This window comes from Dicentrarchus labrax, unplaced genomic scaffold (assembly GCF_905237075.1).
Source record: "Dicentrarchus labrax unplaced genomic scaffold, dlabrax2021, whole genome shotgun sequence".
Taxonomy (NCBI): Eukaryota; Metazoa; Chordata; class Actinopteri; family Moronidae; genus Dicentrarchus; species Dicentrarchus labrax.
In genome coordinates, this window is record NW_026136717.1 from 133801 (window position 1) to 150383 (window position 16583).

Consider the following 16583-nt stretch of genomic DNA (forward strand, 5'->3'; position numbering starts at 1 on the left):
TCCGTTGCTAGGAGACCGCACATCCACCATAACAACAGAGGGGAGACTCGGCTTCAATCTTCTCCTTCTCCATAAACCCGTCCCGTCTTCATCCTTCCCTCCTCTTCATCCCCGGTGTGTTTCCTCCAGAGTTCAGCTGGTAGATCAGCTGTTCTGTCCACCATACCGACCGGCATTAGATCAGCTGTTCTGTCCACCGTACCGACCCGCATTACATCAGCTGTTCTGTCCACTGTACCGGCATTAGATCAGCTGTTCTGTCCACTGTACCGGCATTAGATCAGCTGTTCTGTCCACTGTACCTACCGGCATTAGATCAGCTGTTCTGTCCACTGTACTGACCGGCAGTGAGGTAAATGAATAAATAAATGTCTTTTAGACTTTAATATTGAACCTTATTTTTCCACAGAGACCAAGAGAAAGCACAGGGATCAAACTGATGCAGGAACAAGGAAAAGACAGTCTAAAAGTAACAAAAGTGAAGATCAGTGTGTCACTGAAGAAAAAGAGAGAGAGACACTCACGTCACATGAAACAGTACAAATGGAGGTGAATGAGGGAAAAGAGAAAAAGAAGAACTCACATGTAAGTAAAGTAACAGGACTTTGCTTTCAGGGATTAAACTAGGAAAAGTCAGGAAAAGTAAAGTTTCATCAGAGCAGGAAGGATAGAACATATTAACATAAAAAACAATAAATAAAATAATGAACACAAATATGACATGTTGGAAATGTACTAGCATTAATGAAAAATATTTTCTAGGATTAGTTTTTTTTGTCTCTAATCTCAGTCTCCTTTCTCTCTTTCATATTAAGTGGCCGTTGGTTTCCAGCCAGAGGTTCCAGGATGAGAAGCAGAGGAGGAAGGAAGCTGAGGAGAAACTGCAGAATAAGACCAAAGAGGTTGGTATTTGTATTTTCCACAGAAGGTTTCTTTCCTTTAAGTTCTCCTTCAGATTGATCTCTATCAAAAATATAGCATTGTGACTTTTAAATATCAAGCTCTCCTTTGTTGTCATGCTCCCTGCTGAGATACTGTACATATATTTGTAACCTGACAGACCTGTTTGGCTGTCACTGTTGTCTTGTTTCCTTTTCATATACAGTACATGAATGTGGTGTTGATTCTCTTTGTATCTTCCCAACCATTCTGTTTCCAACAAACTGAACTGGTGAACAAATACAGAAATGAGCACGAAGCAGTTTTATTTAAAGCAAATAAGAAATATATCCTGACAGACACATCACAGACAATGTATGATATCCTACACAGTGCTGTGACTGATGTTTGAGGTCAGTTCAACTAACTGTTATAAAAGAGAGACAAGAGAAACTCACATAGATTGATTTGGGATGAAGGAGAGCAGAGCTGTATCATCATCATCATCATCATCATCACAGATAGAAAGCAGATGGAAATCCATCAACCAGGTTTTACAGCAGAAGTGATTTCATGTTCAGGAGCAGACTACTGAAACATAAAAGTCATGAAGTGTGATGATGAAACAATGCTAAGTGTGTTTATTTGAGCTGTTCCAGAGTCTGCAGGGACTCACACAGAACATTAGTGTTCAATAATCTCACATTACAAAGAAAACTACCAGCTGAATCTATATTTATTGTGTGTCTGTATTTTAAGATTTTGAATTGAAAAAGCACTTTTCTCCATCTTTTCATCAACACATTGATTTATTTCCAGCTAGCTAATAGTTTATATATTGTGAAATCAGAGCATGGAGTAACTTCCTGTAATGTGTTATTGTTTACTTGGACTCTCATACTGTCATCTTTCATTGATATTGACTTTTGTTTACACCTGTTGTTGTTTGTCAACAGCAGGAGTTAAAACCAAAAACCAGCATGACATCTTGTGTTTCAGATCAGGACCAAAAGACAAAGAGTGAAGATATTAAACTGTTGTTTATTGGCAGAGAGAGAATAAACTGAAAACATTAAAAAAGACAAAATGTTGTAAAATAAATATAAATATAATAAATAAATTCATTCAGAATTCAACAATCTATTAATATGAACATTTCTAGAGTTTTCCTGTCGGACACAAGATTCTCTAAAGTTTTTATTTGACAGTAAGCACCTTTTGGTGTTGAGGGTCTTGAAGAAAAAACTGGGACTTGATTTAAGTCTGTTCTGAATTCAGTTTGACCCGCTGCAGACTCCAACTTCACACTGCTGATATTAAACATTACTGTTACATTAATAACTGCATCTTCTCCATTGCACTGCAAAAGTCAGACTTGAGTCAGGATAAATGTTTCTTTCTGTCACTGTGTGGTTATTTCACTCATATCTCACTTCATCTCTCTCCGACAGCTCCAGGAGGAGAGGAGGGAAGCTGAGGAAAGAGAGAAGACCCTGAAAGGCACCACAAAGAATGAGCTGGAGTCCAAGAAGAGAGAGGTTCATCTGATCATTACTAACTTAAATGTCTCACAGCTGCACTTTTCTATTCCTTCCCACTTTCACTGCTGCATTCTGTGTTTATTAGAACTTATACAATGGTCTGGGGGAATACTCGATTCTGATTGGCTGCAGGGTGTCCATTAATCCCCGATATATGGACACCTACTAAGTAGTTCCAGTCAAATTGTCTGTTCACCGTTCTAAATGAATGCGCTTGCTGGTGTATCCGCCTGTCTCTAAAATGAGTAACCATAGCAACGGGAACGCAGTCAAAGCCTCTGTTTCCAATTTATTGCAACACCTTAACAAACTAACAACAATGAGTGACTTCAACATTTCTTTTAACTGTAACACTCAAGCTGCAAGAAGAACACTTCCCCTCTGAACTTACTGATCCTTTGTATCACATAAGAGATCAACTCACATCCCGCTCGCTGTTCAACTCGCTGCTTATCTCCCGTTGCCAAGTCGTATCTAAGGTCCGTCCTATTTACTGGAGGAGTGAACAACGTTTCCGTTGCAGGAGGATAATGATTGTTCCAGGTGTTAGTCAAACCCTCAGGCGTTACCAGGGAAACTAAATTATGGCTTGTGAAAAACTTTATATTTTGATTGTAAAACGCATGAAAATATAAATGAATGGTCTTAATTTATTTTCTTTGGCAAGTGACCATGGTATAAGAGGGATAATGTCCTTCAAGGTGTCCATAATCAGGAATGAATGGACTTGGAATTCAGTTTGACTGCAGACTCCAACTTCACACTGCTGATATTAAACATTACTGTTACATTAATAACTGCATCTTCTCCATTGCACTGCAAAAGTCAGACTTGAGTCAGGATAAATGTTTCTTTCTGTCACTGTGTGGTTATTTCACTCATATCTCACTTCATCTCTCTCCTGTCTCGACAGCTCGAGGAGGAGAGAAAGACGAGGGAGGATGCTGAGAAAAGAGAGCAGACCCTGAAAAAAGAACTGGACACCACAAAAACTCAGCTGGAGTCCAAGAACAAAGAGGTTCATCTGATCATTACTAACTTAAATGTCTCACAGCTGCACTTTTCTTTTCCTTCCCACTTTCACTGCTGCATTCTGTTTATTAGAACTTATACAATGACAAATATCAGGAGCAGCTTTAAAGTCCGATTACAAGAACCCACTGTACATTAGCTTTATTAGCAGCACACAGACACAGTCAGAGACTAGCTGGTGAACACAGTGGAGCATTTAGCAGCTAAACACACCCACCTATTTGTTTGTTTTTAGTTTTAAAACTCATAATCACTGCTTTATTTACATACATACATCAACCACACAAAGAGTCAAAGTATTTTAAGATTTTGAATTGGGTTCATGAATTTAAGTAGAGTAGCCTTTTTACTTTAGGAATGAATGTGTTGGATCTCACAGTCTGTCTCCATGTCTCTCTGCACTCCCAGTTGGAGGGAAAACAGGCTGAAACCCACAAACAGCTCCTGAAGGAGAAACAGGACAGGCAGAAGGACGTGGAGAACCTGAACAATCAGCTCCTGAAGGAGAAACAGGACAGACAGAAGGACGTGGAGAACCTGAACAATCAGCTCCTGAAGGAGAAACAGGACAGACAGAAGGACGTGGAGAACCTGAACAATCAGCTCCTGAAGGAGAAACAGGACAGGAAGGATCAAGTGAAGAACCTGAACAATCAGCTGGAGTCCAAGAACAAAGAGGTTCATCTGATCATTACTAACTTAAATGTCTCACAGCTGCACTTTTCTTTTCCTTCCCACTTTCACTGCTGCATTCTGTGTTTATTAGAACACTAGTGCAGTGCCCGTAGGAAGTATGTATTGCTATATAAAAGTGGGAGGTTAAGTAGCTTTTTCATGGAGCAGCTAGCTACAGATGAACATCCACAGATTTCGATTCCAGTTTATTGTCCTCGCGTATGCGGATCTCCTCAGACCGGAACAGACTCGGTCCGGACTCGTTCAGTCTCAGTAATCCTCAACAGTCAGTTTAGATGCACAGAACGGGACCGAACAGCCGGCAAAACCCGCTGCAGGTATAAAGCCGCTCGCGCCGCTGCAGGTATAGATCAGCGTGTTTCCTGAGGTGTGTCATGGGGGTGGGCTCTGCAGGGATTGGCTCTGCAGGGATTGGCTCTGCAGGGATTGGCTCTGCAGTGATTGGCTCTGGTGTGCACGTGGTTATGGTGGCTATGGTTGACAATGCTAGCGGAATTCGTAAATCATTTATGAAATAATTTATTAACGGTATCTTTGTAGTCCAAACAAAGTCGACGTTGCACACCCTTAAACCACACAGCAGCCATGTTGAAACTCTCAGGTCAGTCTGATCCTGATCTGCAGAGATATTTGAGGCACACACAGACAGACAGACAGAGAGACAGACAGACAGACAGACAGATTTCTTGCTTTTATAGAGAGATATACAATGACAAATATCAGCAGCAGGTTTAAAGTCCGATTACATCAAAACCAAGAGACAAAGCCAGAAACAGCATGACATCTTGTATCTAAGATAAGGACCAATGTAAAAAGAAAGATAAAAAAAGATCTGTTTATTTGGAAAGAGAAAAAAAATATGTATTTAATTAATTAATATTTAAAGATTTATTTACAGCTTTCTAACTCCATTGTTTCTGTCATGTCCCCTTACCTGTTTCTGATATAATGAACATCAATGGGTTGTTTGTCTGACATGTTTTTGTCAGTTTGTAGTATAAAGTTTTAAATGTTAATTAGTGAACATGTCCCTCATTGTCTCTCTGGACCTTCTCTCTGTCCTTCCAGGTCAAACTCAAAGAATCTGAGCTGCAGCAGCTCCGTGGAGAGAAGCAGAGGATGGAGGATGAGCTGAACACCAAGATAACACAGGTTCATCTTTTATTGATATTTAGTTAATTCCCGATATTCACTAAAAAATGTAATATCGGGAATTATTGGTATCGGGTTTGACATATAACAACAACAACAACAACAACAACAACAACAACAACTAGACTGGTTGGTTGCTAACTGTGGCTAACAAGCAAACAATTTAAAGCTGAATTATTTTAATATTAACACAAAATAAGTGCAATGCACCTTAAATATTTGACACTGCTATGAGCTGTTACTTAACCAAACTAACAATTGGCTTAGAATTTACATTAGCACTCCTTCAGGTGAATAATACAATAAAACACATTAACCAAAGCTAGCGCTTATCTAGCGATACAATGCAAGTTGAAGTTGTTCTCTTATTTTGCACAGACAGTGTTTACATTTGGAAATGTTGCATTGATGTATGCATCCAGTGGGTAGGGTGGCCACTTGTCCGGCTTTTAAACGCCCTGTCCGGCTGCAGGAGAAGGGTCCAGCTGCGGCTTGGGTGTTCCTGGTAGTGTTTAATCGACCAATCGCAATTCATACTTTGCACGTGACGTCACAGCTACTAGCTGGCGGGCAAGAACATCGTTCTCCAGCAACGGAACCCAGTAAACTAATCAAGGATCTTACCAGGACGTCGTCAGTTTTACTATACAAAGTATATATATATATATCATATGTACGTGATTTGATTTGATGAGAAGAAGAATACATGTTACTGTTGTACTGCGTCTACTTACTTACAGTTACTTTGCATACATAACGTTACTATGGTACAGTTATTACTACTACATTAACGTTACAACCTAACAGATTACTAACAGGATTAAAGACATTTCACTGCCCCAGCTGCTCTTGTCTGTTGTCTGATGCTATGTGGAGTGGATGAGCAGGTAGGGTACAATGTCTGACATCCTGTTAGCCATATATGATACAGTCTAGTTGGCATAAGGTTTTTTTTAAACTAACGTTACTTATCAAGCTGTCATTGGCGGCAGGCAGGGTGTACATATTCAGATGAAGACTTCAGATGTCACTTTGTGTAGAGCTACAAACATACAAACATTCGCAAACGTTAGCTGATTTTCACCTCCCATACGACAGCGTTGTTAACCCATCCACTCTTGAAGAAAGATAGCTATCTGTACTTTTGTAGACTTTCATTTTTTACGGATATGTTTCTTGCCCGCCAGGTAACCATGGTAATCACGCGACTGCAAAGTATGAATTGTCCTCAACAACTGGTAGAAATATGGACTAGTCCTACACGTAAATGTAAGCATATTAAGATGTAATTGGACTAAGGTTCTGTAGATGGCTTAGCTTGCTAACGTTAGTTCTATAATACATTTACAGACTACTAGATCTTATTTTGAAACTTCTGTTGAGAAACACTAACTAGCGAATGTTATATTAAACCGGATGTTGACAGTTACAGTTCAGCAAGAAAGGCGAAGAAGAAGGGGGCGTTCCAGTCAGCGAAAACGGGACCCCCACCAGCACGAGAACGCCCATTTGTGGCTGCAGTTGGATGATATTGGGCTGCAGGTGCAGCTTTAAGCTGGACACTCATTTGTCCTCCTGTTGAGAAAATAACTAAAAAGGTTGCCTTTTGACACATTACCTCGTTAGTTTAATACTTATTGGCTAAAAATGTGTGTCAAAATAAGTAATTTCATTGGTTACATTATCTTGTTGTGATCTATCAACACATGGCTCATTTAAATATTCAAATGAGCCATGTGTGCTCACTCCCAGTTGTTACCACCAGGCTGTCAATCAAGCTCTCAGTGACAGAGAACATAACATCGGTTGTTGGACTGAAATTCTGAAAATGCTCATACTCATATTTATTATTAGCTATGTGGTATGTGTATGCACCTTTATGTAATCTGGTGGAAAAACATTCAAATTTAAAACCGGATCATACCAAACAAATATCTGCTTGCGTGTCCCCGTGTATGTAAAGTGTCCTCCTGTTTGATGTGACGGAAATGGCCACCCTACCAGTGGGGCATCACAATAAAATGAGGCATAATGTGTTAATTCCACAATAGGAGATATGTTATGTTGGTATTAACAGTTTTGGTGTAAAAAGCCTGCATATATCGGTATCGGAAATTGAGAGTTGGACAATATCGGAATATCGGATATCTGCAGAAAAGCCAATATCGAGCATCCCTAGTTTTGTTTACACCTACCTGTTTGTTTGTTTTTAGTGTTTAATCTCATATTACTGCTGTATTTTATCTTTAGAATATTTCAATGTATAACAACATCAACCACACAAAGAGTCAAAGTATTTTAAGGTTGAAAGATTAAATTAAAAAAACTCTTCTTGATTCATGAATTTAAGTAGAGTAGCCTTTTTACTTTAGGATTGAATGTGTTGGATCTCACAGTCTGTCTCCATGTCTCTCTGCACTCCCAGTTGGAGGGAAAACAGGCTGAAACCCACAAACAGCTCCTGAAGGAGAAACAGGACAGGAAGGATCAAGTGAAGAACCTGAACAAAGAGCTTCATCTGATCATTACTAACTTAAATGTCTCACAGCTGCATTTTTCTTTTCCTTCCCACTTTCACTGCTGCATTCTGTTTATTAGAACTTATACAATGACAAATATCAGGAGCAGGAGCAAAGCCGGAAACAGCATTACATCTTGTATCTAAGATAAGGACCAATGTAAAAAAAAAAGATTAAAAAAAGATACTCAACTGTTTATTGGGAAAGAGAAAAAAAATATTGCAAAAGATTTATTTACAGCTTTCTAACTCCATTTTTTCTGTCATGTTCCCTTACCTGTTTCTGATTTAGTGAACATCAATGGGTTGTTTGTCTGTCCCTGTTGTCATGTTCCCTTACTCGTCTTAATGAAAGAACATGTTTCTCCACTCAGCTCCAGGAAGAACAGCAGAGGAGGAAGGAAGCTGAGGAGAAACTTAATAATAAGACCACAGAGGTTCGTAGATCTGTAAATATAATTTACTTTAACCACTATCAGTTTATTTCATTGTCATTGATACTTTCTCCATCTTTTCATCAACACATTGATTTATTTCCAGCTGGCTAATAGTTTATATATTGTGAAACATTTTCAAACACAAATCAGACTATGGAATAACTTCCTGTAATGTCTTATTGTTTATTTGATTTTAAATGTTTTTTGTTTCTTCTGAACTCAAAATACAAACACATGTATTCTAGTGGTAACCATTCTCTTTACCACAAACTGAACTGCACCTTGATGAAGTTGACAAAATACAGAAAGGAGCATAAACCAGTTTTATTTCACAGAAAAGAAAAAAAAACCAGAACCAGAACACATATAAGTTTGATATCACAGAGATACACAGTGACTACACTTATGTCTAGGTCAATTAAGAGAAATTGTAACAGATTCATTTGGGATGAAGAAGAGCAGAGCTGCTGAAAGAGTGCAGTTCTAAGAGGAGACAGAACACAGTGCCTCCTGTTGTCCATATTTCATATTTAATCAGACATGTGATTGTATCAATGTCAAAATCAGAGTTTAAATACAGTGAATGCAATGATTAACTCACTCTGGTGGTTATTATATACCATATTATATTATATATGAAAGTGGACTCAGGTTGACAGAAACACAGAGCAGTGTAACAGTGAATGTATTCATTCTATAAATATGATAAAGATTAGATTTTGTTGTTGAACCCTGCTGACACTGCTGACTTTGAGACATTCTGCTTCTTTACTTTAATGCTCTTATTTTAGAATTACATGTTGAATTCATCAGTTGAGTAGTGCACTGATTGTTACAGCTGATATTTACAGTATATATTCACAGTATAAACAGAGGTTGAACCCGACTAAACTATGGGCACTTTAAATCTCTCTTCATCCCTCTTTTTTCCTTCCATTGGAAAATAAGCTCACGGAGGAGAAGAAGAAAAGGGACGAAGCTGAGAAAAAAGTGGAGAACCTAAAGAAGGAGACCAAGGTCCATTTTCTATCCTAAAACACTGTAAATTAATGGAGCAGTGTTTTCATCTCACTTCTTTTAATCTTCTTCAAAAATTATTGATATTTATCTGAAACCAAGACAGTCTATATCTGAGACACCACCATTATCATCACCTCTCCATATAAAATAGAGTCACAATAACTATTAGAATTCCTCTGTAAATCTAAACAGTGAAGCAAAGAGAGTTTTTTACTTGTTCAATGTCAACCTGTAGGCTCCAGCTAGGGGTCTACGGTATTTCACTCCCCAATATCTCTATGTAAACATATCTGCAGGGAGGGATGAGGTCGGAGCCTGGACGCCAAGATCTAAATAGTTATACTGTTGTAATAACATTTCAAATATGAGTTGTCTGAATGAACTACAGTAATAACTGCTGACAGATCAATATCCATCTGTCTGTCTGTCTGTTTGCTAGTTGATTTATCCTGAATAACTAATCTGTGTGTGTCGTTTCCCTCTCAGCAGGATGAAGCTGACTAGTAAAGGTATTACATCCCTCTCAGAAACACCTTAAGGTAATGTGTGTGTGTGTGGATGAACACTGTTAGAGTTCTACAGTGTGTACGTGTGTACAATATGCACAACAATAACATTTCAAATAAGCCATTCAAACAAATGAATAACCTGTTATTTACCCTACGATCCATTTCTCTTGTTTCCATGTAAAGAGGGAAATGACATTCAATCACACACAATGGATTTAACACACTAACATTTGTTTGTTAGTTTTCCTACTCACATCCACTTATCCCATTCAGCAGTGTTGATGAGTTTCATTGAGATAAAAGAAAATATGATAAAATAATAATAATAACAAAAGCAACACTATTATTATCATTATGACTATATTTAACTTAAACTGTTGAATGATTCTGCTTGTCAGTGTGTGACCTTTTCATTTCACAGATGTCACACTCGGATTATGGTACCCGTTGTACTCGCCCTGTCCTGGAGCTCTGGAGACAGACTGCAGGCGGCACTCATCGGGGACACTGGAAAGATCCGACATCTCTCAGTTTATAGCCACTGAAATATAATAATGATAGCCCAGCCTACACCAACATGCATTCTGAAGAGTAAAGAGTGCAGTGTTAAACATCAGAGACAGCAGACTCAGATCTTCCTGTGAACATAATAAAGTCGTAAAGATGTGGTCACATGACTTTACAATCAGTAAAAAAAACAATGAACCCCTTTTCTTTATGAATATTGAATATAACACATTACATTTTTATTCTTAACAATTCAAAACATCTTCTGTTTCAAATGTGGTGAAAAAAGCTAAATATAATTCTATGAATTATTAGAATTTAACTATTAAAATGGTTCAAATAAATTAAACTCTGACTCTAAATCAGATGTTACGTAACTCAGGAATTATTATTTTAATTAATATTTTATGGTGAAGTTTCTTGTCCATTGAGATGTAACACTAATGTACAAACAGTAAACAGCAGATTTGTAACAGTCGTCTTTTGGATCTTCTTCACAGTGAAGATATTTTTTGTCTTTCTATGTTTTGTATTATTTTGTTACTGAATTTAAAATGTAGGTTTAGAATTCTCTATCTATCTATCTATCTATCTATCTATCTATCTATCTATCTATCTATCTATCTATCTATCTATCTATCTATCTATCTTTTTATATATGGACCTTATTTTTATTTTGTTGATAATAAATAAAAGTAACTTTACTAAACTGAATTAAATCTAATGCAGAACTTCTGTTGAAAATCAGTTCTTTTCAAATTGGTTATAGTGTTTCTAACATACTGGGCTAATGTTCTTTGCAGATGAAGTGAAATTTCATTGAAAATGTGCTGATTTAACTATTAATTAAATTAATTTAAAAAATGTGAATAATGATGTGCACATATCAGAATCTTCTTCTGCACATTGCAAATATTCTTTATAATTATTACTGTGATATTTTACACATCTTCCATTTGAAATAGCAACCATATTTTACATGCTGTCTTTTATTGTCTTTATAATATGTTTCTGTATATTATTGTTATTTTCTATTCCTCTCATTATGCTTCTTGACGTGCTCTACATGTACATCCATTGTCCTGTGTTTATTGTTATACACCAATATACAAAGGAAAGTTCCCTTATGTGAAAACCTATTTGGCAATAAAAGTCATTGTGAATCTGATCATTATTAAGTTATTAAGTTTCAGAATCTGTGACTGAAGATCAATTCAAATATTTAAATGATAGTCTTAAAGACTGGCAATACAACAAAGGCCAATATGAGGAAGACCAACACTACATTATGCACTGACTGAATGAACTTCACTTTGATCATTTTAATATCAGAATGTTTCTACACATTACAAAGTGCTTCACACAGGCTGACAACTCCATAACCAACTGATTGTGCAACAGTAGCGTTCAGTAATGGCTGTAACATGTTGTTAAAAGTTCAGAACATATTAACATATTAGCAAATTGTGGCATAGGATGAAAATGGGACTGTCACTTAGAAGTTGATGTGCGTCCTTTGATTGTTTGTATTCGTAAACCAGGCAGCTTTTTAAATGTTGCTGCTGCAAGGAATTGTGGGATGGCATTATCTCCTTTTGTAGCTAAAAAGATGGTCCAGTGTATCCGATGCTATAGAGATAAGAAAGGAAGTATCGACGCATCTTTCCTCAGCATTTAGAGAATGTTCTCTGATCATGGCTGCCACTGAAATCCTTCCAGGTCCTTTCACTCAGTCAGGAACCTTCCTGAGCAAAAAGAGCACCATGAGCATGTTAGCATTCTCAAGGTGCTCTTTTGTGTAATGATATGTTCACCATTCACATGTATTCTTATTATGTTATCATCTGTTTGCTATTTGCTATTTTGGGACAGACTGAACTAAAGTCAGGTGCTGCAGTAACACAGCAGACGGTTTAATGTGAATATATTTTTATTATTACTTCATATTCTGTGGTTACATTGATGAATATATATGAGGCCTACTCGAGACACAGTTCACCTACTCAGCTCTATCAAACCACTAACGTTTTACTGTTTCTACCGAGGCTCCTGAATGCCTCTTCTACATACACACGTTTTCTCATGTGGTTTGTGTCTGAGAAGCTCAAATTATCACCAGCATCATCAGTCTAAAACAAAACACAGAACAACATAAACCATCAGCTCGCCTTTTATAAATACTTCATACATCAGTCAGTACCTCTGTGGGTGTGAGAGTGACAAATATACTCTGTATTAGTTATATATATATACTTTATATATGAGCATGAGTTTTCTGTGTAACTGTGAGTTTCCCACAGTGAAGTAGTCCCACCAGCAGCAGCAGCAGAGCCACCATCACAATGGTGAACACAGTCCTTAAGAGGAGGAGAACATTACAGGAGTGATCTGAGGAGGGACAAGTCTCTGTGTGAAGAGCTGCAAAGACAAGAGGATATATGTGCTGTAACAGCATGGCAGTATTAACAGTGTGTCACAGGTTGTCTCTAAGGGCTGCTGTAGCATTACTCTGGTACATACTGAACATCTATCAGGTTGCTGTTCTGCTTTTTATAGAACCATTAGAAGATAAACAGTGCAATGTCTCACCTCTGACAGCCAACCAGCTCTCTGCTGATTCTCCAGCTCCAGAGATCTTACACTTGTAGAGTCCTTCATCAGACTTGGAAACACTGTGGATGATCATCTCTCCTGTAGAGCTGCTGCCCATGAGGAGGCCATCTTTATAGAAATCAGCTGTGAGGTTGGAGACAGTTATTTTCTTTCTGCAGCTCAGAGTCACATTGTTACCCTCTTTCACAGGGAGGACTGGACTCTCCAGGATCACAGAACCAGCTGGAAAACAAAGGCTGTATAACTTCATTCTGAACATTGATGAAAGACCCTGGTTTGCTCAATTTGTGGGAGTTAGATGGAACGATTGATATCAGTGTTATCCATTGTTTTAGCTCTCCCAACATTGACTTTATTTTATTTCTGTAACATAAACTCATACGTTTCAATTAATATTTTTTAAAGAATAGTCATAAAAACAATTGTATCTATTTTAATCTTAAACATTGCAATGTTTCACCTCTGACAGCCAACCAGCTCTCTGCTGATTCTCCAGCTCCAGAGATCTTACACTTGTAGAGTCCTTCATCAGACTTGGAAACACTGTGGATGATCATCTCTCCTGTAGAGCTGCTGCCCATGAGGAGGCCATCTTTATAGAAACCAGCTGTGAGGTTGGAGGAAGTCGTCTTGTTTCTGCAGCTCAGAGTCACATTGTAACCTTTTCTTACAGAAAGGACTGGACTCTCCAGGATCACTGACCCCCCTGAAAAACAAAGACCTTTAGTGCTCTTTAAGTAGCACAGAGACTGGAGAAGAAGTGTTTAATTCATTCTTCCACTCAAAGGCTACCAGCAACTTTTAAGGTGGAATGTTTTTCCTGCATAAGTTAATGTTGTGAATCAATTAACACACCTTAAATGTCAAGACATAAGCTTTATTGAGGATTGGATCTGCAAGGAAAAATGTGTTTGAATTTCAACCAGTTTATGAGAACAGCAAATATTCTATTTCCTCCCTTGGCATTAAAAGTGGCAAAGCGTTGCTCTGGCAACACTAAACCTATGGATTTGGTGAAATACTACAATATGTCTAATTTCTGGGAGTAAGCTGGCAAGGTTGATTTTAATCTGTTTTTTTAGTTCTCTCAAGGTATTTATTTTTACATTTGAGGCCATAACCTCATGGACTTCAAGCAGTGACCTTTTATAGAAACTTAATTTAACATACCAGTAATGGTGATGTAGGCGCTGTTGCTTCTCTCTCCTCCTTCAGTCTCACACCAGTACTCTCCACTGTCTGATGGATAGGCTCTGTGAATGGTGCAAGAAAGTACTGGAGTCCCCTCACCGCATGCTGAAATGAACTCCACAGTGTTCCTGATCCCTCTCCACTGAGTGGAGCCATCGAGACCCTCACAGTGAAAGGAGACGGACTCGTATTGAAAGGCCTGCAGTCTGTTTGGAACAATACGAAAAGCTGCATCTGAGACAGAAAGACAGAGTGAGTTAAAAACAAATTAAACTGCTGGAAAAATCTCTTTTAAAGCACAAAATCAAGACATCAGCACATTGTGACAATTTAATTAGTGCAGTCTGACGTACATTTGAAATGTATGTCATGACAATTCAAATTCTGGATCATTACTGCACAAAAATGTAACAACTTTAATGACACCATCCTTTAGAAGTTTAAAGGATATTACCAATATACAAACATAAAATATCTGTCTTATCTTTAGCTGAGTCCTACTTACCTCTGTTCTCAACATGTGCACCCAGCAGAATGAATCCAAGCATGACTGTATAGACAAAGGAAACAAACTATACATCAACCTTAGACTCATTTACTGTACATATTCATACAAGAACATGTCACACTTGAAAAGAAGAGACCTGAGATGCAGTACTCACACAGTCTGAAGCAGAAAGCTGCAACCACCATGTTGTCTCGGTGCTGACTGAGCATCAGACTGAAGTTTAGCTGAAGTAGAATGCAGATGAAAGCTTCCTCTTCCTGTTTGGTTTTCTGATGTTGAAAAGCTGAGGCCAAACTCATGTGGCTTCAACATACAGCTCTGTGGTACACCCCTTTGCTTACAAGTTAAGAAGCTGACTAAGAACTGCGATCAGCCCTGGACTTATATTTATAGATATAGCACGACCTTGATGACTGAGACTCAAACCTAAAGCTCCTACTAGTAGTTTCCTGTTTCCCAGGAGGAGAGACTACAATAATGCAACATAACTCGTAGCACGATTGTGCAAACATATCAGATGCAATGTGTAAACCTTGTGCCCATTGTCCTGGTTGCAAGGGGGACAATTAAGCCGAGGGGCTAACATCAACGCAGCTGTTGTGTTCTTGTGCCACCAGATAGGGTTTCACTGTACCTCTAGACAACTGAACAGACCTGCTGTGCTGTACCCCGACAGCTGAAAGACAAATGGATATTTTGTTTTGCAGGCAGAAATATTTTTTGAAGAGCTACAGTCAGTATGAACAGATGATCTGATGTATGTAGATGCTGCTGGGCTTCAATCAGCATCCGTATGAACAGCATGGACCCGAGAAAGAAGTCAGTCAGTGTGAATCTGAAGTCCTGTTCTGCCCCCTGCAGTAAGATAACGGCCCTAACAACTACCTCATGAACACTTACCTTTTCTCAAGTTGGTAAGACATTAGAAAATCATTGTTATTGCTCCTGATACTTTAATTGCAGCTGTAATATGTTATACTAGTGACCAGTTACCTAGCAACAGGCTCAAAGTTCAACTGTTAACAAAGACAATCAAAGTGAAAGTGATCTTAGTTCTTGAACCCAGACAGGAGCCCCATATTGTGTTTAACCTTAAGTGATAGATTGATTATAACACGTTTGGTACTTCGACAATGCCCTTCAGTAAATCTGAAATTTCATTTTTGATTTGTTTCTGCTGGATTAAATAAAATAATATGCAGCAACCTGCACTGGATAGAATAAAGTGAGATAAGGTCACAATCAATGATTTACAGACTTGCCGTGCAGTCTGATTAAACGGCCGACACATCATGCAGGTACGTCGTCTTATTCATTTGTTTTTGCCGATTTTACATGTTTCAACTTCTATTTTAAAAGACAATATCATCTTCTAGAACAAAAGTAGGTCTGCATGTGGTCTCTGTCATTGGAAATGTTGATGCAAACAGTTATAACAAGTATAACAAAGTTTTTATTGCACCATGCATAGGTATGCTTATATGTACAATCTGTTTTTGAATTGTACTTGTTATTAAATGTTATTTTTAAATCAGCCAGGTAAAACAAATGACAAAATAGAGGAGATAACAGAACCTTTGATTTAGAAGAAGCACTTGATGTATTTTACATTTTGACTGTATCTGGGATTTGTCCCACAGTAGGTTCTAAATAATATATCAGCCTGTGTGAGGCCTCAATTACATCATTCATTTCACCTACAAGAAACGATTCAAAAGCATTTTTTAAAACATCATATAACTGCTCCATTTTCAGGGCTGCAGGAGGCTTCACCAGACAGACCGACTCACACTTCAGTCTCCACTCTGGCCCCTCAGTGTTTTGGTTTTACATCTTCTCCTAACACACTCTTGTAAAGGTAAGTAAAACACAAATGCTCTTCATATTTCGGGTTTTAGATCAAATTCAATTACGTGTTACGTATGTTAATAAGGTATCTTCTGCTATGTTAATCAAATATATTCAGTGTAAACATTTGAA

The 16583-nt window shown here is 38.0% G+C and overlaps 1 protein-coding gene and 1 long non-coding RNA gene across 2 annotated transcripts in view; one reads left to right on the top strand and one right to left on the bottom strand.

The window, feature by feature from the left end:
- The window catches only part of LOC127379579 (trichohyalin-like), a 175195-nt gene that overhangs the window by 126261 nt on the left and 32351 nt on the right, over positions 1-16583 (top strand). Inside the window, exons 19-22 of the mRNA XM_051429380.1 lie at positions 2331-2417; positions 3334-3438; positions 3861-4130; positions 5217-5300. Coding sequence (XP_051285340.1) covers positions 2331-2417; positions 3334-3438; positions 3861-4130; positions 5217-5300 — 546 coding nt within the window. The remainder of the gene's footprint in view (positions 1-2330; positions 2418-3333; positions 3439-3860; positions 4131-5216; positions 5301-16583) is intronic.
- LOC127379614 (uncharacterized) lies at positions 14316-14815 on the bottom strand. Its single transcript, XR_007888348.1, has 3 exons — positions 14758-14815; positions 14601-14645; positions 14316-14329 (listed from the first exon to the last, which is right to left on the bottom strand). It is a non-coding gene; the product is annotated as an uncharacterized LOC127379614 (long non-coding RNA).